General features: G+C 42.6%; 1 protein-coding gene across 4 annotated transcripts in view; it reads right to left on the bottom strand.

The window, feature by feature from the left end:
- MAN1A2 (mannosidase alpha class 1A member 2) overlaps positions 1-23,582 on the bottom strand; it is a 234,973-nt gene that overhangs the window by 47,870 nt on the left and 163,521 nt on the right. For all 4 annotated transcript variants that reach the window (XM_006135741.5, XM_075904629.2, XM_089772094.1 and 1 more), the window contains 2 exons: positions 18,845-18,968; positions 18,349-18,442 (listed from right to left, as the gene is read on the bottom strand). In XM_006135741.5, the coding sequence (XP_006135803.3) occupies positions 18,349-18,442; positions 18,845-18,968 (218 nt within the window). The remainder of the gene's footprint in view (positions 1-18,348; positions 18,443-18,844; positions 18,969-23,582) is intronic.

Below are 23,582 nucleotides of genomic sequence, written 5' to 3'. Positions count from 1 at the left end.
CTCTGCTGTCCTTCAACTTCACAAGATAACTTTGTGCAGTGGCTCTCAACCTTTATGAGCATACAGAACCCTTTTTAAATCGATTAACATTTTACTGACACCCCCAAACGATATAGCTATTTTCAAACATTCCATTATTTGATAATCATTTGAAATATGTAATAGTTCATGTTATCTAAACAAATCTAGTACTATTGAGAGATTATACAGGGTGTCCACATTGAAGTGTAACAGTTTTGAGGTGTCATTTATTTTTATTGAATAATGTGAACTGAAGAATATGTACACAACTCATGGGTAATAAGCTTAAATTACATTTGGCATATGGGTACACATTATTAGGGTACATTAGGGTACACATTCGACATGTGCACCGTTTGTTGCACAGACTATGTCACATTGATCCTCAATATCCTTCCATACATTGTCTAACACCACAAGTTTCAATCTGAAACATAGAAGAACGTAAGGACAGAAATTTAGATATGCAATGTGGTTTCTGTGCAAGATTTAACATTCTCACATTCATACATAAAAAATGATAATGCTTCAAATGCATTTCAGTGAAAGAGCATGGATGTTTGGTTGGACTGATGATAATCTCAGCCTTAGATCTGATTCCACAGTCAGCCAGCTCTGGCACTTCCATTTTAATGCAACCAGTACAGAGAATCCATTCACACAAACATGAGTTGTTGGAAAAGGCATCAAGTATTTTGCAGCCTTGTAAGCAAGTTCTGGATATTCAGTAACAACTTGTAGATAAAAGATAGTCAGGGGTTTTTGTTTGAAGACAAGCTTCAATGAATTAATTCCTGATAGTTCAGCGAGGCTGTCTTGTTCTTGGGATGTCAAACTTGTGTTTATGTTGGTAGCAAGGTCCACAAATGGTTTTCTGATCCAGTTGTTGTTCGTGTTGGTAACAAGAAAGTACTTACACAGCTGTACTTTGAGGCTTTGCATGTGGTCTCTGATTTCACATTATCTGTGAGTTGCATTTCTGAGCTGGCCAAAGAAAAAAATCAGAGAGATTTGGGAAAGAATCATTGTTGGACTGATTAAGTCAAGATGTCCACAGGTCCAATTTCTTGATCATAGCATCAGTCTTGTCATGGACACGGAAGATGGTCACAGCTTTTCCCTGCAGACTTTGATTAAGCCCATTTAGGTAGCTGAAGATATCAGCTAAGTAAGCCAATTTAGCAAGTCAAGGAAACAAAGTGACGAGAGAGCTCAAAATGATGGTCCAGCAAAAAAAGCCTCACTTCATCATGCAATTCAAATGGGGTGAGAGAACCTTTCCTCTTGAAAGCCAGCGAACTTGTGTGTGAAGAAGTAGGCTGTGATCACTGCCCATCTCGTCACACAAAGCAGCAAACAGTCTTGAATTCAATGGACAGGAGTTGATTAAATTAACAATATTCATTAATTCATTGAAAATCGTTCTTAGGTCAGCAGGCATTTTTTGAACAGCTAGCGCTTCCCTGGGAATGCTGCAGTGAATTATTGTAGCTAATGGTGACACTGCTTTAACTCGAGAGACTACTCCAGTGTACTGGCCGGTCATTGCACAAGCCCATCAGTACTGATCCCCACACATTTTGACCAGTCAATATCATGATCCCTCAAAATCACTCAACACATCAAAAATAAGCTCGCCAGTTGAGCATGTGGGCAAAGATGTGCAAAAGAGAAAGTTCTCTTGACACCATCCATTGTTTTCATATCTGACGACTGACAGGAAGTTTGAATGATTTGCAGTATTCGTTGACTCATCAATTTGAAAAAAAAACAGAAGTGACTTTTCCGCACCCTCTCAGTCAGTTGTTCCTTAACATTCTGAGCCATTTAGCCAATTCTGTGCTGAACTGTGTTATTTGAGAGAGAAATTAAACCAATCTGTTTCCCAGCCTTGTCTCCGAGCTCTGCACTCACCATCTGCTTTGCTGTGGGTAATATCAATTACTTCCCAATGGTGCCTGGCTTTCCTGTCCTGGCTATGAGTTGAGCCACCCAATAAGAGGCTTGTACTGCCTTAGCATTGTCACTGCTTGTGGGCTATGTGCTCGATTAATTTCTCACTTTCCTTAAATTCTTTGTGTTTGTTCTCAAAAAATTCAGTTGGTTTAGAAACATAGTCGCCATGTTTCATTTCAATGTGACATTTAAGATTAGCTGGTTTTAATCTCTCATTTGACATTTATTGCTAGTCCATGTAAACCCTAACTCCAACTATACATCGCTACTTTTTCACATTTTCCCTTTACTTTGTGTTTGTTGTGAAGTAAAACTTGATGTTCCACAGTGATCTCTCAGTTCCTTTCTTTTCAGCATTCCTGTCTTGATCCAGTGATCCATTTTTGCTAGCCCAATTAAACCCTTCCCATCACTCCAATGGCTTTTGAATGGTTAGAGTGGGGTGATGTATTCACGTAACATAATCATAGAACTAAGTATTAATTTATATTTATAATTGCACAATATATGAATTTTAAAATACATAAGTGTTTTTATACACTGTACATTTATTTTAATTTCTATTTTAAACTTTTCACAGACTCTTTACAGTGTCATCGCCGACCACCAGGGGTCTTCAGACCACAGGTTGGGAACCACTGGCTTACTGTATTTATTTTATGGTAGCCTCATTTAAAATCAGATGAAGAGAACGCCAAGCTCGGCTTAATTAGATTCCTCCAGAAGCTAATTACCTATGTCAATAAACAATCCCGATGAGTTCTCATTTACACGAGATGTTGTCTCTGTTGCCAGAGTCACAATCAGGAATGCGAAATGACAGTACTTTGAAAAGACTTCAGACCTGGCATTGAGTCAAACATATTTGACTAAGAGCTTCCCTGCAATCAAGATGATACAAGATTCATAAAAGACCATCCATGTTAAAAGATCTGCAGTCGCAACTCAGCTCTGAAATAAAATCATTTCCTCTGCATCCTTCTGAATGTGTGGTCAAGTCTGGTTCTCCAGACACCTCCATCAGGAAACCTAACCATAAAGGTGAAAGCACTGGGAATGCAGTATGATAAGAAAATTAATAATAAGAATGGATGAAGGCAATATACCAGTCAGTTGTCATTTACAGAAAAAGCCGAACATTGCAGTTTTCAAATATGTGGCAATTAAGCAAGGACAGAACAAAAGGGTAGAAGTTAGACCAGTTAAGATAATCCCATGGTGCATGGGCAGCAAGTTATATGGGCTCGTGGTGTCCATACTCTAGCAAGATTCTGAGCCGGGAGCCCTGCTCCACCAATATTTGGAGCTGGGTCTCTCCCCCAGCCCTGCCTGGAGCGGGCCCCAGCCCCCACCTGCTGGCCTACCTGTGCGCCCTCCCACCCCGGCATCAGAGCGTCCCCCTCCCAGCCCCGGACCATCCCTGCTGTGCGTAGCTTTCAGTCTGGCTCCCCCTTGCCGGCGCGCGCTGCTGGCTGCTGCTCCATGCGCAGCGTTTACAGGTAAGCAGGGAGATGCCTGGGAGTGATGTGACATCACGGCCCGGGACTTTAAAACTGCTCGGTGCGGTGTTGCACCACGCGGCCTAGCTCTGGGGATTTCTGGGGCCCGAGCACAGACTCCGGCCCTGCAAAGTGGAAGGCAGAAGGTAGGGAAGGGAGGGGAAGGGGGAAAACTAGAGGGAAGGGGTGGGAGAAGAAGGGGCTTGTGTGGAGGGGGAGGGGGAAGAAAGGAGAAGGCACCAAGGGACAGCATGGAGGAGACACAAATGCCAGGGGACCAAGTGCAGACAGTGAGGAAAAGGGGAGGTGTCATTGGGAGGGGGGACAGGGTGATGCTGGGAGAGGAGAGGGTAAGGGCATTGGGGGCTAGAGCGGGGAGAGGGAGATGCTGGGAGAAGGCTTGAAAAAAGGGGTGGGCATGAGAAAGGTGGGGATGGAGCAAGTCATGTGTGAGGACACAGAGGGGCATGAGGAGAACAGGGGCAGAGGGTGGTGAGGAGGGGGGCATCAGGGAAAAAGAGGGAAAAGGGGGAAGGGCAGTAAGGGAAGGTGGAGGCACCAGGAAGGTGCAGGGGTAAGGGTAGGTGCAGGAGCCAGGGGATTCTGGGGGTAAGGCAGAAGGGCAGACACCTGCAGGGGAGGGACCAGCACCAGAGGAGAGAGGCAGGGCAGGTGTGTAAAGGGAGGTGTTAGAAGAGAGGATGAGGAGGGGTAGCTCACATGATCAGACTGGAGCTACTGGAGGAGTGGGCACAGGGGGGAGAGAAGGGCTGGTGGAGGGAAGCAGGTCGCAGGAGGGCTGAGGGCAGTGTGAAGCATAGGAGTCAGGACAGGAGAGGAGGGTGAGGAGTTGGGAGGCAGCAGGCACCAGGGGAGCTGATGGAGCAAAGGGAGGAGACATGGCAGCAGAGAGAAAAGGTAAAGGTTTATAAAATATTTATTAACAAGTTGGGTGCCACAGTGGCACATCCAAACAAGCCACATGAACTCAGTACTGGTGCACAACACAAAATTCATTCCGCTCATGGGAGGAAACTCTTAGGCTATGTCTACACTGGCGGCATCTTGTGCAAGGGTTCTTGTGCAAGAAGTCTTGTGCAAACACATATCCACACTACCATGTGTAAGCTGTGCTTTTGCAGAAGAGCATCCCTGCTGAGTATCCACACTGGCCATTTTAGCAATAGGGGTTTCTTGCGCAAGAAATCCCTGCCGAGCATCCACACTGCCTTCTTGAGCAAGAGAGCTTACACCTGTTAGAAAAGAGCATAGCTCTTGCTCAAGATGCCCTCTCTTACCACATGGTACTGTAAGTTTCCTTGCACAAGAGCAGGCGGGCAGTGTGGATATGCTGTGGGTTCTTGCACAAGAACAGCTGTACTTGCACAAGAAGCTACGGGTGTAGACATAGCCTTAGAGGGAACACTTCCCCCAGCCTCTCTGCCCCCAATTTAATGTCACATACATTGGGTTAATGCAACTGCAGGATAGTTTCATGAGGGAGGTTTGGTGGGGGCCAAACTAATCCCTGTTGATAGGATGGTGGGAAAAGTCCTTCGAGAGGGGTGACATGACACCTTTTACTTCTGGTCGTGTCCATCTTGCCTCAAGTATGTTACCTCTAGAGGCCTGGTTAATGGGGGTCAGTGGGCGTGGTTAATGAGGGTCAGGGGGTGTGTTTAATGGGGGTCGGGAGGTGGTTAACAGGGGTCAGGGGGAGTGGCTAATGAGACACCACCAAAAATTATACATACCTACTGCCCCTGCCATGGTGGTAATAAGATTGAGAGGATTGTGCAATGTAAGAAACTCCAGAATTCCTTAAAAATGTATGGTGGAATCAAATAATTGAAAGGTCTTGTTTTCCCAATGCCTAGAGGCAAATCAGAGTTTGAATGAATGTAGGTTCAGTCTGAATTAAGACACTACGGAAGAGATGCAATCAGGGAAGGGAAACATTTGAAATGTCTAAAGGGTGGTATGGTACCGTCTCATGAATGAGGTTGTAAGACTACCATTTGCCAAGAACAACAATGGTTGCAATCTGGAAGATATTCTGGGATCCCCCCGTTTCTGGAGTCCTAGATAGCACCAGTGGCCTCAAGACCCCTTTCACATGGGCTTGACCGCAGAGATAATTATGCCTCTATCCACACTCTGAAAACATTGTTACAAATGGCCTTTGTCACCTCCTGATAAGGTGATATGTCAACTCACAACAGGGGCTGCATCCCTTACCATGGACCTAGCCTCTATGAATTTTTCTCACTCTTTTTTCAACCCAGTTATACACCTTGCTGGAGCAGTACACCTAAACACATTCCCAAGAGATTATATAGGGACATGCTGACTAGGGATGTGACGATTTAAGTGGTTAGTTAACAATGGAGCTGGAGTAGCTCCCCACCTGCCATGGGCAGGGGGCTGCTCCAGCCCCGGGAGGGGGGGAAGGGAGGATGCGGAGAAGGCAGGGATTGCTCTGGCATCCCGGATGAAGAAGCATCTGTCAGTGGGGAGTCAGAGAGCCCCACAGGCAGGTGGAGGGGGAGGGCTGCTATAGTCAAGCTACAGCACCCCTCCCCCCACTCCTCCTTTAACCAGTTAGTCAATTAAACAGGATTTTATATCCCTAATGCCGACCCCCTGTAAGATAAGGATGGAATTACAACAATATTCCCTCTAAATTTTTCTATCCATATTCAGAATAAATTTTGTTATGTGCATCCATACATGTGCACCACCAATAGAAACATATGAATCTCTCCTGGTTGGCTGCCCAAGTGCTCAGCTTACAGGGAACATTAGATGACAGGATAATGGATGAGGATTTTTTGAACTATCAGGTATAAGGAAGGCAACTAACAATATCAGGAGCGTTATATATAACTTGTTTGTAGCAGTATTTAAAAGAAGTCACTGGAGGGGCATCTTTGCATAAGCCAAGTGGACAGCATCCTGTTATCTTGACTGAGCATTTATCTTGTCACATGCATCTGAAGAGGCAGTTTTTACCCATGAAAGTTTCTGCTCAAATAAATCTGTTAGTCTTTAAAGTGCCACAGGACTCCTGATGGTTTTTGCAGATACAGAGTAACATGGCTACCCCTCTGAGAATTACCTTGTCACAGGCAATAATGTATTTGTGTCCCTGTGACCTGTTTGACAAGGTGCTAGTACTGTGCGCTCTACTGTCAATAAACCTGGCCAAGTACCTTCTTCACTGAACTGAGTCTGTGGTCTTTCTTTATGAACATCATCAAGGTCTGCTGAATCAATATGCGGCACTCTCTGCTAGTGTAGCTAACACTGGGGCTCCATGAATAGCAGCACTAGGAGCATTAAACAACTCTGCGCCATCAGCAACACTGTACAGCACTAACAACTCTGGTTGTTGTTAGACAGACTTGCTGTTACACCTGATAGATTTGGCCTTCATAACGTTCTGGGGCAATGAGTTCCAGAACTTGAGTGTGTATTATGAGAAGCAGCAATGCCTTAGGTTTGTTTTAAAGCTATTGCCTATTAATTGTGTTGGATGATCCCTGGTTCCTGTGTTGTGTGAAGGGATAAATAACATTTCCCTGTTCACTTTCTCTATACTATTCATGGTTTTGTAGACCTCTATCATGCCCCCCACCCTTAGTTCTCTCTTTTCTAAACTGATCACTTCAGTCTTTTTTTAGTCTCTCCTCATGTGGAATCTCTCCCCAAACTCCTACACATTTTTGTTGTTCTTCTCTGTACCTTTTCAAATTTTAATACATATTTATGAGATAGGGTGACCACAACTGCAAAGTGTAGGTATATCACGGTTTTATATAAAGACATTATGGCATTTTCTATCTCTTCAGCTATCCCTTTCCTAACTGTTCTCAATATTGTCAGGTTTTTTTCAGTGCCATTGCACACTGAACAGATATTTTCAGAGAACTGTCCACAATGACTCCAAGATCTCTTTCCTGAATGGTAAAAGGTAATTTAGAACACCTCATTTCTCCTCCCTCTCAACTCAAGAGGCTGGTTTGATCTGGTCTGGACTGTGACTACATATTTTTGTGGAGGTGAAAGACTCAGTTATTTACTTTGTGGAGTTTAAGGTGCAGGTGGACCATCCCGAGCTGAATATTGATTTGACTTCTGTAAGATTAGGCATACTTGCATCTCAAGATATCCCTTCACCTGAGCCAGTGGGGAACAGTATATGCACTTCAGAACCCTCATTGTTGGACAAGACCTCATACCTTTACCTAGGAGGAAAGCAAATATCACTGACTCCTCAGGCTACAGATGAGTAATAAGAAGGTGCATAAGGTTACATCCAGCAGAGCAGGAAATAAAACCCCGGGGTGATCTCCTGGCCCTACAGAAGTCAAACAGGAGCTCTCCATTGACTTCAGTAGAAGGAGGATTTTGCCCAAGGTTTCTAATATGGATGAGATTTGGGTTTGCAATTAGCGACCCAAATTGCAAACATTTATTTTGAATGTGCCAAACCAATGTGCTTGGCTGTGCTGCTTGTAACCTCTGGATGAAACTCCTCTCCAGAATAGTACATAAAATCCAGGATTTCTGGGTCCTACCATTACTCTGCTACCTAGCAAATTGTTGTAGAAAACACAGGCACTGCATTTTTTTCACACCTTTTAGTGGCTAGTCTGTGGAGAGACAATATAGACTTGTGGATAGGGCACTTTTAGAATCTGGGTTCTTTTCTCAGCTCAACCACAGATTTGTTATGTGACCTCTGGCTGCATTCCACTCCCACTCTTGCCTACCTCATCTTAATGGATTGTGAACTCTTGTAGAAAGGATGGTCTCTTCCTGTGGTATGCGTACCCTGCTTTCCACAATATAGTTCTGATCTTGATCCAGGCCTTCAAGCATACCATAATACAAATAATAATAGAAGATAACCTATAATAGCTATTAGTTAGTAGTACTACTTTAGAGCATGTAGCAAAGACAGTGTTTATGAACAGAATACAGACCACAGAAATGTAATTTTGAATCATGCATGTTCCATTCTTCGATAATGGCCCTGCTCCCCAGCAAGACTGCATGTTCGATAATGTGCCACTGTCTCTCTCTGTGGCTGAGCCACAAGTCAAATGGATGCAGACTGTCAACTCAACCCAAAACAAATTGTATAATAGTATGTATAACACAGGCCATAGAACTGCCCCCAAATACTAATTGATCTTTAGAAGAACATCCAATCTTGATTTTAAAATTGACCAGTAATGGTAAAACAGGGCCTCAAGTTTGGGCACCCAGAAAATGAAGGACACACATAGAATCATAGAACCATAGAACTGGAAGAGACCTCAGAAGGTCATCAAGTCCAGCCCCCTGCTCTAGGCAGGACCAATCCCAACTAAATCAACACAGCCAGGGCTTTGTCGAACAGGTGAGTGCTAACAGGGAGTTTAGAGAGGGAGTTCTCCAGGTAAAGGAGAAGCAGATACAAGACTCTTGAGGGAAGTGGCTATCTGCAGTGTGTGTTGTGTTTGAGGCTTTCTTGCAGTGTGCTGAGTTTGTGTTTGTGAGTGACGGTTTTTTTCACCCTTTGTTTGTGAGTGAGGCTTTTTTTTCCCCTCCCTTCCCCTGCTCCCTCCCTTTCACGGAGTGTGTACTGTGACTGGCAGGTGGAAACTGTTGGCTTCTAATTAAAGTTTGAATTGTAGAAGTCTCTGTTGTATCTGAGCCTTGATAGGGGGAGGGACTTTCAGGCAGTCCAGGGCCTTATAAAGCAGTGAGCAAGTGACTAAGGAGCTTACAAAGAGGTGAGTGCTAACAGGGAGTTTAGAGAGGGAGTTGGAAAGGGGAGAGGGAAGGGTACGAGGTTCTTTTGCCTTTCTTTTAAATCCATTCTCCAGGACAGAAGGTATGGATAGTGAACGGTCTGCTGTTGTTACTTGCACAGTGTGTGCCATGTTTGTCTTCCTCCCAGAAGAAAGAATGGATTTCCTGAGTTTGCTTAAGTCTGCCTTCTTGAACTCCACTGTCTTTATTTTGCAGTTCTCCCTCCTACCATTCCTTAGAATCATGAACTCTGTCATTTCATGATCACTGTCACTCAAGCTATCTTCTTTCCCCTTTCAAATTCTCAACCAGGTCCTTCCTTTTTGTTACATTAAATCTAAAATCCCCTAATAGCTGTCTCCACCTTCTGAAAAAAAAACTGTCTCCAATACATTCCAAGAACTTGCTGGATAATCTGTGCCCTGCTGTGTTAGTTTCCCAACAAACATCTGAGTAGCTGAAGACCCCCCCAGCAACACCAACTCCTGTGCTTTGGATGATTTTGTTACAAGTTTAAAGAAGTCTCAGGCACCTCTTCTTCCTGGGTAGGAGGTCTATAGTAAACCTGTACAATGACATTACCCTAAATTTTTACCTTTATCCCTACCCTGTGACTTTCAACAAGTCTGTCTCCTTTGTCCTTTTCAGTGCAAGTATATACATTTTCAATACATAAGGCAACTCTCCTCCTCCTCCTCCCTTTTTCCCTGCCTGTCCTTCCTAAGTAAACTGTAATTCTTTTATACCAATATTCCAGCCATGTATATTATCCCACCAAGTCTCTGTGATAATTATTAATAGTTGCACAGCTACTAAGTTTGCAAATGAAGAAATTTTATCGAGTGAGGGAGATAGCAAGTTTGCAATGGGATTTTAATAAGTTCAGGAAATAGGCAAATAAGCTGAAAATGGGTTTTAAAATAAAAGAAATGCAGTGGATATATCTAGTTAAAAAGTGAAATACTCATTAAAGAGATAAGAAACCAAGGGGATTTTGAGGTGGTGCTAACTACTGAGAAATAGAGAAGAAAATCAGTAAGATGCTAGGTTGCATAAATAAGCGAAATATTTGACTAGAGAAAGAAATATAATTTTTACCTGTGCATAAACACTTCATACCTTTAAAAGTTGCAGGGCATGAGTCAAAGAATACATTTTCAGTTCCTAATCAAAGATGTATTTCTTTAACACAGTTGCCCTTGTCAGACACAATTTAGACCTTCAAGAGCCATAAATGGTTTCCAGGCCACAGGCCTAAACACTGGAAATGTATAATGATAAATTAGTACTTCTAGAATCTAGATCACATAATAAATTACACGGTGAGAAGAAAAACAGATTTAAGGCCTGATACAACACATTTCACACTGGAGATAATCAATCACTTGCTGCCAATACTACATTTCATCTAGAACAGCATATCAGGGACCTTGAGAAAAACTTGAGAAGAAATATGGTCACAGCTGAAATACTAAATGCTCAGTTTCCACAGAGCTATATGCAGCACTTTCAGAAGCTCAATTTAAAAAAAAGTTCCAGATATTATCTTTAGTAAGTTCTTCACATACAGACTTCTTCCAGGACCACACTTCATAGAAATGCAAGAAACATTATGCACTTTTAACTATCCAATGTTACAATCTTTAAAACAGAGTAAGCAGCCACTTCAGTTATTTAACCTTTTTAACATATATAAACTGAACTGACATCCGAGTCTGACTGTAATAATAGATTTCAAGTTCTTTTGTTTAACACACAAATACTGTTCAGTAATACACCTGAGACTCATCTACACTATAATATTCTGCACAGCATATTTCTAACTGCATTCTTTAAAGTGTCTGAAGCAGAAATTTTTAATGTGTTAAACATCCCCCAGCTTTCTAGAAATAGTTATGTATGCAAGTCAAATGTAAGGCCATATCTAAACTACAAACTCTGGTCAATGTAAATTACATCATTGTTAAGCTGCCAGTTAGCATATCACTTGTGCACATGTATTTGTGACACTGGCTATGTCTAGACTACAGGGTTTTTTGTTTTTTTAAAAAAAAGTGGCCTTTTTTCAAAAAAAATCACCTGCATCTAGACTGCCGCCATGTTCTTTTGAAATTAAATTGAAAGAAAGACGGTGGCATTTTTGACAGCGATAAACCTCATTTTATGAGGAAGAATGGCTTTTTCAAAAGAGAGCATCCAGATTGCCTGGGTGCTCTCTTTCAAAAAAGATCCGTTTTTCGAAAAAAAATGTGGCTATCTAGATAATCTCTTTCAAAAGAAGCTTTTTCGAAAGAAGCATGTAGTCTAGATGTACCCACTGTTTGCTCACCAGGAGTGCTTGTATCGTTCTGTCAGTGAACCCTGTGTAGACATTCCAGGGTGCAATCACCCTCATGTTTTGAGAAATTTGAGCAATGTACGGCAGGGCAGACACAAAGCACAGAAGTCAAGTTCCTATTATGCAACTTTCTCCATTCTATAATACCATCCACATCCCATAATTTTCGCAGCTTTTTTAGAAATCCTATAAACATGTGAGGCATTTTGGATCTAACAGAAACATGCACCCTTGTCCTGAGCGTTGCAAACACAGGATAAATGATCCGCCAGTATTTGCAGAGCCAAAAGAAGAACCACAGCAGCAGGGGACATGATGATTTCATGGTCAACAGATTGTGGAGGGACATAGTCAAAAGCAATTCAAATTTGTTGGTGGTGTTCATTGAGCAGCTGCAGATGGGGGAGTGTCTCCTCTGGGCCCAAGAGGTAAGCACTGACCAGTGGCATCGTATTGTAATAGAGTTTTAGAATGATAAGCAGTGGCTTTTGGATGCAAAGGATCATAATCCTGGATCTGTGTGCCATCTTGACCCAGCCCCCAGGTTAGGGACACCAGAAAAAGACCTGCGCTACCAGTGGAGAAATGAGTGGCAATTGTACTGTGGGAACTGAGATAAGCTTCCAGATCACAGGCCCTGGTTCTTGTGGGGGACTATAATCACCCTGAAATCTGTGGGGAAACCAATTTGGCAGTACACAGACAATCCAGGAAATTTTTGGAGAATGTTGGGGTTAACTTCTTGGTACAAGTGCTGAAGGATCCGACCAGGGGCTGTGCGCAGCTTGACCTTCTGCTCACAAACAGGGAGGACAAATGACATGGGAGGGGTTTAAATGTATAGCTCAAGAATGCCGGGGGGGTTATCAGGAAGGCGAAAGTGCAAATGGAATTACGACTGGCTAAGGATGTGAAGGATAACAAGAAAGGTTTCTACAGGCATGTTAACAAGAAGGTGGTGATCAGAGAGGGTGTGCGGCCCCTACTCGATGAAGGAGGTAACCTAGTGACAAATGATATAGGGAAAGCTAAAGTACTTAATGCTTTCTTTGCCTCTGTCTTCACGGACAAGGTGGACTCCACGAATAATGCGCTAAGTGACGCAAGATGGGAAGAAGATGGACAGCCCTTGGTGAGTAAAGAACAGGTTAGGAACTATTTAAAAAAGCTAAACGTACACAAATCCATGGGTCCGAACTTAATGCATCCGAGGGAGGGTACTGAGGGAGTTAGCAAATGTCATTGAGAAGTTATCTTTGAAAAGTCATGGAGATCAGGAGAGCCTTTGGCCATTATCTTTGAAAAGTCGTGGAGATCGGGAGAAATCCCAGATGATTGGAAAAAGGCAAATGTAGTGCCCATCTTCAAAAAAAGGAAGAAGGACGATTCAGGAAACTATAGGCCGGTCAGTCTCACCTCGGTTCCTGGAAAAATCCTGGAAGGGATCCTTAAGGAATCCATTTTGAGGCACTTGGAGGAGAAGAAAGTGATTAGGAATAGTCAGCATGGCTTCACAAAGGGCAAGTTGTGCCTGACCAATCTGGTTAGCTTCTATGATGAGGTAACTGGCTCTGTGGACGTGGGAAAGTCAGTGGATGTGATATACCTTGACTTTAGCAAGGCTTTTGATACGGTCTCCCACAATATCCTTGCCAGCAAGTTAAGGGAATGTGGATTGGATAAATGGACGGTAAGATGGATAGAAAGCTAGCTAGAAGGCAGGGCCCAGCGGGTAGTGATCAATGGCTCGATGTCAGGATGGCGGTCGGTTTCTAGCGGAGTGCCCCAAGGTTCGGTTCTAGGACCAGTTTTGTTCAATATCTTTATTAATTACCTGGATGAGGGGATGGATTGCACCCTCAGCAAGTTTGCGGATGACATTAAGCTAGGGGGAGAGGTAGATACGCTTGAGGGTAGAGATAAGGTCCAGAGTGACTTAGACAAATTGGAGGATTGGGCCACAAGAAATCTGATGAGGTTCAACAAGGACAAGTGCAGAATCCTGCACTTGGGACGGAAGAATCCCAAGTATAGTAGTAGTCCCCAGTTAAATAGTAGTCCTGCAGAAAAGGACCTGGGGGATACAGTGGATGAGAAGCTGGATATGAGTCAACAGTGTGCCCTTGTAGCCAAGAAGGCTAATGGCATATTAGGTTGCATTAAGAGGAGCATTGCCAGCAGATCCAGAGAAGTGACTATTCCCCTTTATTCGGCTCTAGTGAGGCCACATCTGGAGTATTGTGTCCAGTTCTGCCTCCCCCTCCCCCCACTACAAAAAGGATGTGGACGCATTGAAGAGGGTCCAGCGGAGGGCAACCAAAATGATTAGGGGGCTGGAGCATATGACTTATGAGGAGAGGCTAAGGGACTTGGGTCTATTTAATCTGCAGAAGCGAAGAGTGAGGGGGGATTTGATAGCAGCCTTCAACTTCCTGAAGGGAGGTTCCAAAGAGGATGGAGAGAGGCTGTTCTCAGTAGTGACAGATGGCAGAACAAGGAGCAATGGGCTCAAGTTGTGGTGGGAGAGGTCCAGGTTGGATATTAGGAAAAACTATTTCACTGGGAGGGTGGTGAAGCACTGGAATGGGTTACCTAGGGAAGTAGTGGAGTCTCCATCCCTAGAGGTGTTTAAGTCTCGGCTTGACAAAGCCCTGCCAGAATGATTTAGTTGGGATTAGTCCTGCCTAGAGCAAGGGGCTGGACTTGATGACCTTCTGAGGTCTCTTCCAGCTCTATGATTCTATAAGCTTACAATGCTGGAGTCTCAATTGTCACTGGGAAATCTCTTCAGTGCTAGAAAAATTCCCAGTGCCACTCCCGCACCACAACACCTGCTCTGTCCTTCTATTTTGTACCCTGCTATGACACTGTCCCATTGATTGTCCTCATTCCACCAAGTTTCTGTGATGCCTTGTATATCAATGTCCTCACTCAATATGAGGCACTGTAGTTTACCCATCTAGCACATGAAGCACAGCTGCTGGTAGCACCCCATGCTGCCTGGGCCCATATGCCCCTAGCTTGTTACTTCAATGGCGCTTGCTGAGGCGATCATGGAGGGTATGGGAAGTGTCCTACTGTGGTAGAAATAAGGCTGTCATCCCTAGAAACTTTGAGAGACCTGCTGAGTGCTTCCAGTTTTATCCAGATCTCTTAGGAGGATTCAGGGGACACCCCAGTGTACATAAGCAAACAACTCTGAATGCCTCCCCTCCTCTTTGCATGGCAGGGGCCTGTGTCTTGGTCTCATCAACGATATCCACAGTGCTTTATGGCACGCTGGTGGGGTATATACCAAGTGGTGTAGTGGCAGGCAGGTAGGAGTAAAAGCAGCAGGCATGTGGCTTGACACTGATTAGACTGTTGGCTTCTCCAACTTTTTGGAATACCGGCTGTAGCTCCTTCACTTTCACAAAGCATTGCTGCTGATCCCCATCATACCACTCTCCTGCATTCCCTGTACAGTCCTCTTAACGATTCCACATTTGTACAGCTGCTCTTGAACTGTACCTGCACAGCCTCTTCTCTCCACATGCCTAGGAGGTCCAATACCACCTCTCTATTCCAGGCTGGAGCACAACTGCAGCAGGTAGCTGGCATGACTGGTGAGGCAGTTGCATGCAACAAGGGAGAATTGGTAGGTGTGCTCACCAAGCTAAGCACATCAGGAAAAAGCCTTTCAAACATACACAGTGGGTTGTGCCCACGAAAGCTCATGATTTCCAGGTGTCCGGTATTCACCCGGACAGTCCAGTATTTTCGCCTCCTGTCCGGTAAAAAAAAATATCAGAAAATACCAGACACCTAATATGTCCGGTATTTTCTGATTTTTTTCCCTGGCCAGGAGATTAAAATGCTGGGCACCTGGCAACCCTACAAATACTCAGTGCCCAGCCTCTCCCCTCCTCCCCCCCGTAGTCCCCTGACCCGATGCTTACCTGGCTCTGCAAGGCTGCCGGCACAAAATGGCTGCCGGCAAAAAGACCAAGGGGAAGCAATGACTCCCCTGGGTCTTAGTGTTCAACCGCTACCCTGTTCCCATCTCTACTCACTCTTAAGGGGACATGCTGTTTTATATAATTTTTTTGGGGGGGGGGAGGGCTCAACAACTTTGGTCTCTCCCCCCCTCCCCTTTTTTTTCTTCAATAGAATTTTTTCCCGGTATTTGGGGGCGGCGGGTGGGGGAGGGGACGATTCAGTATTTTTGTTTCAATCATCTGGCAACCCTATATACCATCTACATGTTTTGTTAGCCTTTAAGGTGTTACTAATCTATTTGTTGTTTTTTATGCGTTTCCAGTTACAGACTAATTTGGCTACCCCTCTGAAGCTTTTGAGGTATTTTAATGGGAGGGTAGGGTACAGTCTAGTCTCCATGAATCCTGGATAGTGGAGTTCACAACTGTGACCAGAGAGGTCAGTGTCAGGCATTGCAGGACAACTGCTGGAAAACTGTTAGAGTCAACATAAGTCATGCAATATCTATATTCACATTGAATCAATTATACCATGTTGACCTGGCTAAATGCCATTGACGGAGCTGGTGTTTAATTATGCTGCCGTAATGGTGCACTTACATCAGTGAGAGATTAATTTGAATGTAGACATATACATAATTAGGTTGAGGCCAGGTACTGTGCATTTACCTAACTTTGTAGTATCAACCAGGTAGTTACATGTGATATGGTTATCTGTTGGCAAAAGTGTGTAAATGGCAGTAAATTTAAAAGTATGAATTTATAATGGACCTTGAGGCATGCTGTATTAGCACCAATGTCATCAACTAACCTGAAAAGCCCCAACACACAGAATGTCTTTGTATTAAGTGAATTATGTCTTATAAAATCAGTTACAAAGGGAAATGGAAGGAAGGGAGATATTAAATACACACAGGTTTCAAAGCAGCTTTTACATTTTTTTCTTTAAAGTGAATTTAGCACAGATGAAAGCTGCCACAAAAACAGACTCTGGTATTTTGCAAGAGGCAAAAGCAGTTCAAGCTTTCCACGCTCATGCTGTGACCAGCCAACATGCATCAGCAGAAATCTGAAAGGACTCATAAGAATGAAAAGGAAGGTCACTGTTGTGATAATTCAGCCTATACATTTACCCATGTTGTGAACTTCTGTGTAAAAAATATGGAAAAGGTCATAAAAATGTTAAAATGATCTCTAGTAACAAATAATTACGGGGAAAGATATGAAAGGGAGATAGAATAACTCAATCACTCTAAACAAAAAGGCCACGCTGATATGGTTCTAGGACTGTGATAAAATTATACTGGTTAAAAACAGGAGATATGGAGACAAACGTTAAAGAGCCAAAATTGATATATCAGATACTAGACCTACATGGTGGACAAAATGATGAAGTGATGGGCTATGCCACCCATCCCTCCCTTTGGGGTCCTTTAAAGAAGAGCTTTGGAGGGGAAAGTGCAAAAAACAACAGCAACAACAACAAAGAACAGACAGGAAGAACTGACAGAACCTACTGAAGTGAGCTTCACCATCATGGCTGCCTTGCCACTGTTCCTTTGGCCCCAAACCTTTATCATCCTGATCTTAAGAAATGTGTTGACCACCCCAGGCCAAAAAGAAGTACCCAGATGACACTGCCATGCTATCAGCTCCAGCTGAATCTCAAAAATCACATGGGATGAAAGGACTTTAATAGCAGACAAAAGCTACAACTTAACTTCTCTCCTTTTTTTAACATGACACTTATTACCAGGGCTTGCCGAACCATGGCAGCCCCGATCGCCAGCCGTGCTGTCTGGCGGAGGCTTTTTTATGCAACATTTAGGGCTAATCCTTGGACCCACTAAAATCTCCCATTGACTTCAAATTGGACCAGAATTCATTCTCTAAGTGACAAGCCAGACTGGACAGATGTTTATTTAAATGAAATACACTGGATTAACAAGCACTGGAGCAAAAGAACTCTCTTTGTGCAAGAACAAATACAATACCATAGCAGCACTAATGGCTTCAACTCTGCCCAGGAAGAATTAAGTCAAGGAATCATGTGTCTCTACAACTTACTTAATGTTTGGACTCTCTGCTTGCATTGCCATCAAGAGGTCCAATTTTAATGTCTTTTGTGAGGATGTTTTTATAATGCACACATTTGTCAGTTAGAAATTAGACTGATACCAATTCACATCACACAGGCCATTGAACAGAAACCAGCTGGCTATATATTTCTGTCACTACCAACCTGCAAGCTAGGGGTGAAGGGTCCGTTAGTCCACCACCAAATCCAGACAGCCAAGTTATAATTACCTCTAAATAGTACTCTCACAAACTGTGATATCTATTTGCCAGCTGGCTCTCAGAAATATGAAACCCTTCAAAAGTGGGAAGAACAAGTGAAAGAAAATCGAAGAAACTGTTTCCAGCTTGATAATTATTACTGAAATCTCTGCTGATCAACAGAAGTGAGGGAGAGAGAAGGAAATATGGAAAGTGCCTTTCAGAAAGTATAGTAAGAGTTGATCAAGAGAGCCAAATGATCACTGGAGAGGTAATAAATAAAAGACAATTCCATTAAACAACTTTATGTTCTGGAAACCCTTTTGATGTTCAAATACAAATAATGCTATATATTCTTTATACTCCTCAATTTTAGAATCTTTCTCACTCTCTTACATTCAAACTTATTTTTCCAATTAATTTTTCTGAATGTATAAGATAAAATTTAATTACACAAAAAAATGTCAAAAATACTCACGTTGACCCCAGCGCCCAGTTCTTGGGTTCAAATAATTTGGATAAAGCCCATTAGGACGGTCCATTTTTTGAAGTAACTTCCGAATGTGCATGACCTAAATTAAAGAAAAAGTCAGGATCACCAAAAATAACTTCGATTTACCTTCAACGACTGTTTAAATCTCAACTTTCTTCTTTAACAGCAATTTTTAATAATTTAATTAAACAGTCTTCTTGAGGGGTTTTCTAGATGGGCACCTTTTATTAGTAGCTACTCACTCAGAGGTATGTCATTAGTTCCAGTTCTAAATATGTGTACAAATAAAAAATACCTTGTTTTCACAAACTTCAGGTTTGGAAAACTATGTATTCTGGTAACATAAATGCAAAAAATGAAATAATTTGTCTGTTACCAAAAAGCATAATCGTAATCTATCAGACCCTGCCATTTCTAATCATTGTCACAGTACACAACCTTGAATCTTCTTATGTTCCTAGACACTGAGCACAAAACTAACCTTGTTGTAGTAAACAGGGTCCCCAGTCAGGTAGCTGAGGTGGACAAATTCCATGTGCAGAGTACCAAATTCAGCCAGGATACTGCTGCCTGCAGAAGCCCAGCCCCAGTTTCGACCCACACCACTGAGTTGCAGCAGATGTAAAGCAAAGAACAAGAGGGAGAAGGAGAAAACAAACACCTGATCAGTGAAAGGATACCATCCATATTCAGACAGTGTATGTAGTAATCACATCACATCAGACTGAATATTAGAAGAGTTACACACGGCAAGTTGATATCAGACCACATCTAACATGACAAGTGATTTCTTCTAAAAAGTGGGCTTCACAACTTGATGGTTCAAAACAAGCTTGTAGTTAAATAGCAAAAAGCTTTCCTTACAGCATGTGCTGGAGGTACAAACATGTAAGCTCTTTAAGTCCAGTCACAGGCAGAACCAACCAAAGCTCCAATTTAATACTTACAGTGGCATGTAACACCAAGCCTTAGGGTAGAAGTCAGGGTAGGTGGAGGGAGAGGTGGAGAGAAGGGGGCAATTGCCCTGTGCCCTTTAAATTGCTGCCTGGAGCACCATGCAGAGCACTCCAGATGACTCTAAAGGTGGGGGGACAGTGTGGCACACTCTGGGTGGCGCTGAGGGCTGGCTGCCTCTGGTGCTGCCACTTCCACCTGACGTAGAGGTCTGGGCTCGATGACCTCCTGAGGTCTCTTCCAGCCCTGGGATTCTATGATTCTATGATCCCTAGACCACTTTCTGCCGTACTTCTTCCTAAACAGACGCTTCCCATTCTGTATGTGTGAGACTGATTGTTCCTTCCTAAGTGAAATACTTTGCATTCATCCTTGCTGAATTTGGTGATGTCCTCTGTGGTAAACAAGTGTACAACAGCAGGTGCCCCCTGACACTATATGATGGCTTCCTGGCAAACAGGGAATTATTTTATTATTTGAATTATCATAATCCTTACAAGCTATAGTCATGGATCAGAATGTTACTATACTAGGGACTATAAACAGGGCTTGACAAATTAGCCAATCTACTCGCCTGTGGCAAGTAGATTTTAGGCGGGCGGGGGCACGCAGCACGGTCAACACATGCGCAGCACGGTCTGCGCATGTTCAGCGTGCGCTTCCGCGCGGCTGGCAAGCAGGACTCGCCACCGCTTGGTGAGTCCTGGCTATACAAATAAAGAACAAAAAGATGATCCCTGTCCCATGAAGCTCATAATCTAAGTATATAAAACAAAACAACACACGGATACAGAGAGGAAATTAAAAGGAAACAATGAAAAAATATTAGCCAGAATGATAGGCAGGCGTTGAATGCCTCCTTGTTCTTATATACAGTGTACTGTGACAGTGTTGTCCACTAGGATTTGCATGATGGAATTCTGCAGAACAGCCAGGAACATTATGCAGGCTGGTCTGAGAGCTCTCAACTGCAGGACACTCAGTCTCAGCTCCAGGACACTTTCAAGTTGATTGAGAATATGTCCCTTCAGGTGGGTAGGGCACCCCAGGTTGTCCCTGAAGCATCCATTATAGAAGCATTGTCAAGGTGTAAACACAGAATATTAGGGTAACTTACATGCTACAATAGTTCTCTGAAAAGGACTCTTCACATTCCCATTCTCAGTATGCACTGACCAATGCAGCTTGGATGGTGGAACCATCTGGTAGCAGCATCAGAGCACTCATATACCTCTTCTGCTCCTCCCCTCAGCGTTCAAGCACATACCGAGGATGTGGTTATAAAAGGGGGCAAGAGGCCAAATTCTGCCTCCATTCTTTCCATTGCTAAAGCAGAGACTACGGGAGTCCACAGGAGAGGAGAAGATGGGTAGGGAGTGTGAATATGCAGAGTCCATTTTGAAGAACTCGAGTTACATGCAAGTAATCTTACTTTCTCAAGTATCTGCTACATAGTCCTACCCATGATATACTTTGGCAAGCAGTATTCCTAGTATGAATGGAGAGAGGCAGAGCCCTAATTTAAAAGGAATAAAGTATCACTCTGCCAAACTGCACATCAGCTCTCACAAACATCTCTCACAAACAGCACAAACAGCTTTTCTGTTAAGTGAAAAGTGTGACTTGAACACCAAGTGGCAACTTTACCTATTTCAATAAGAGGAACAGATATTGCATCTGTCCTTGTAAAGTGAGCTCTTACACCTGCAGGATGAAAGTGGAATTAAATCTTATTCCTCCTCACACTGTTTGTCCCAAGGACCAAGAAGAACTTGCTTGACCCTTACTATACCCAGCAGAGGAAATAGAGAATATAGGAGAGGTACTAAAATCCTTAATCTTGTCCAGATAGCATGATAAAATTCCTTTATATCTACGTGCATGGGACTAGAAAAGAATATTGGCAAATTAATATGAAAATCTGAAGTTATTTCAGAAAGAAATCTTGGGATAAGGTCTAAAAACTACTTTGTTTTGTCCCTATGTTCTCTCCCCCCCTTTTTTCCCCTCCTCCACCCTTTCCTTATTTATTCTTGGATCTGGACTTCTAATACTCCAGCCATCTGAGGAAGTGGGTTGCGCTCATGAAAGCTCATGATACCATTTACATGTTTTGTTAGTCTTTAAGGTGCTTCTAGACTATTTGTTGTTTTTTAAAATTTTCCTGTTACAGACTAATTCGTCTACCCCTCTAAAGTATAAGGAGGGTCAGCTATCAAAGAATGTAGTTCACTAACCCTTGTGGCAGTTGTGGTTGCTATTATATTATGGACAGTTCACCTCAAGAGAGGTTCAATGGAGGAGACATAACTTAATATTAAGTTTAAGTCCCATGAAGGAAATGAGTTAGGTACTGGCAGGTACAAGTTTAATAAAACTCTTAACTCAGTTGCATGAAAATACAGATTAACTATCAATTGGCATATGAAACACCGTTATTGCTGCTAAGTGGATTTATTCTTGGATCTGGACTTCTAATACTCCAGCCATCTGAGGAAGTGGGTTGCGCTCATGAAAGTGGGTGACATTCAGACACCCACTTAACAAACCTTTTCCATATGAAAAAGCATGATATTTTCTAGTGGACTGTTTCCAAGAGTCAATTAAAATATATTGCACATCAACAGAATGAGACTTTTCTAAATCTGTTCAAATCTCCATCATTCTCTGCAGGGACAGTAGGATAGTATCTTGTATTTTCCTTTGGAGAGGAGAAGTAAGTTGGTGTACTACTTCTGTCTTGCCCACACCAGAGCAACTATAATCATCTTGGCCCAAGCACCCATTCACCAAATGAAAAGGACCATAGTTCTCCCCAACTGACCAACTGAGCCTGCTCTTAAATACCAACTGCTCAGTTTTGTTTAACACAAAAGAAGATCTATGTTCAGGAAGCTCCAAATGCTGAAAATGTTCTGCTCACTGAATCCTTTAGTGAGCACTTCTGCACCTCAATGGAGGATTACCAATCTGCAATCTGGTTGTGATTTCCCACTGAATGAAAGGGAACCAGATATTGTGTGGGAACAACCAAAGCTGAGATGAAGAGTCTTGCCTATGTATTTAATACATTGCTGACACATTTTTCTTGACAACCTGAATTACAGAGTTCTGCACATGTGGGAGGTACAAACATGGGGGTTATAAAGAAAATGGCATTCTTGAATAGTCCATAACACCTTCAATGAAAAAAATGTGGAGATGGCACCCAACAGGAAACCAGATGTAACTATGACAGTATGAAGAGAAGATCTGAATAAAACTTTTTTGAGAAGCTGGGGATTCATCAGTTAGAAGCGACAGAGGAGGAGACCCTTGGGTGTCTGGGTCAATGTCTATGAGCCACCAACATGATGTGAGTATGATTAAAGGAAATGCATTACTAGGATGTATTAGGCAAGGCATTTCAGCAGATTTATTACTGGCATGGTACGATGCACTGGTAACATCTAAACTGGAATAGTGTGGACAATTCTGGTCACTCATTAAAGAAATATTAATTTAAACTGGAAAAGGTGCAGTGAAGAGCTATTAGGTTGACAAGACAAATGGAAGGCTGATTTTATGAGAGGAGATTGGAAAAGCTTCACTAGGGAAAGTAAAGAGCAATTTAAGGTCAAGGAGAATGCTGGCACAAAAACAAATGGATATGAACTAGTCATAAACAAATTCAGGCTCAAAATCAGAAGGAAGTCTTTAACCACCAGAAATTACAATCTGGAACAGCCTCCCAATAGGAATTATGAGGGCAAATAATTTAATTTGCAGAATGATAATTAGCCAAACAAAATCCAGATCAGTAGTATGCTTTAAAAGGGGCAATGTCATAAAGGTGAAAACAATTATGAGTATGATAAGCTGGAAAGAAGAATGTAATCAGAAAAATATGAATGATAATTACAAATAATTTAAAAAAATCTTACTAGATGCTCAAAAAACCACAATCATGAAAGAAAGCTATACTGGTTAAAAAAATCAACTTGGTTTAGCGGGGCACTGAAGGCAGCTGTAATATATAATAAAAAACAGGTGGAAGAAATGGGAAGTTTCAGTAATTAATAAAAATCATAAGGTAAGAATTCTAAAAAAATGATTAGGAAAGCAAAGGGACACAGGGAAAAATCTGTAGCTAGCAGAAGTAAGGAAAATAAAAAGCAAACTTTAAAATATATTAGGAACAAAAAGAATCCTAACAATGGTCATGGTCCATGACTAGATGGAAAAGATAGCATTATCAATAATAACGCAGGAAGGAGAAGTGTTCC

This window comes from Pelodiscus sinensis, chromosome 1 (assembly GCF_052426305.1).
Source record: "Pelodiscus sinensis isolate ZL-2025 chromosome 1, ASM5242630v1, whole genome shotgun sequence".
NCBI lineage: Eukaryota > Metazoa > Chordata > Testudines > Trionychidae > Pelodiscus > Pelodiscus sinensis.
Note: the sequence above shows the minus strand (reverse complement) of the source record. Positions and strands in the feature narration are given on the sequence as shown.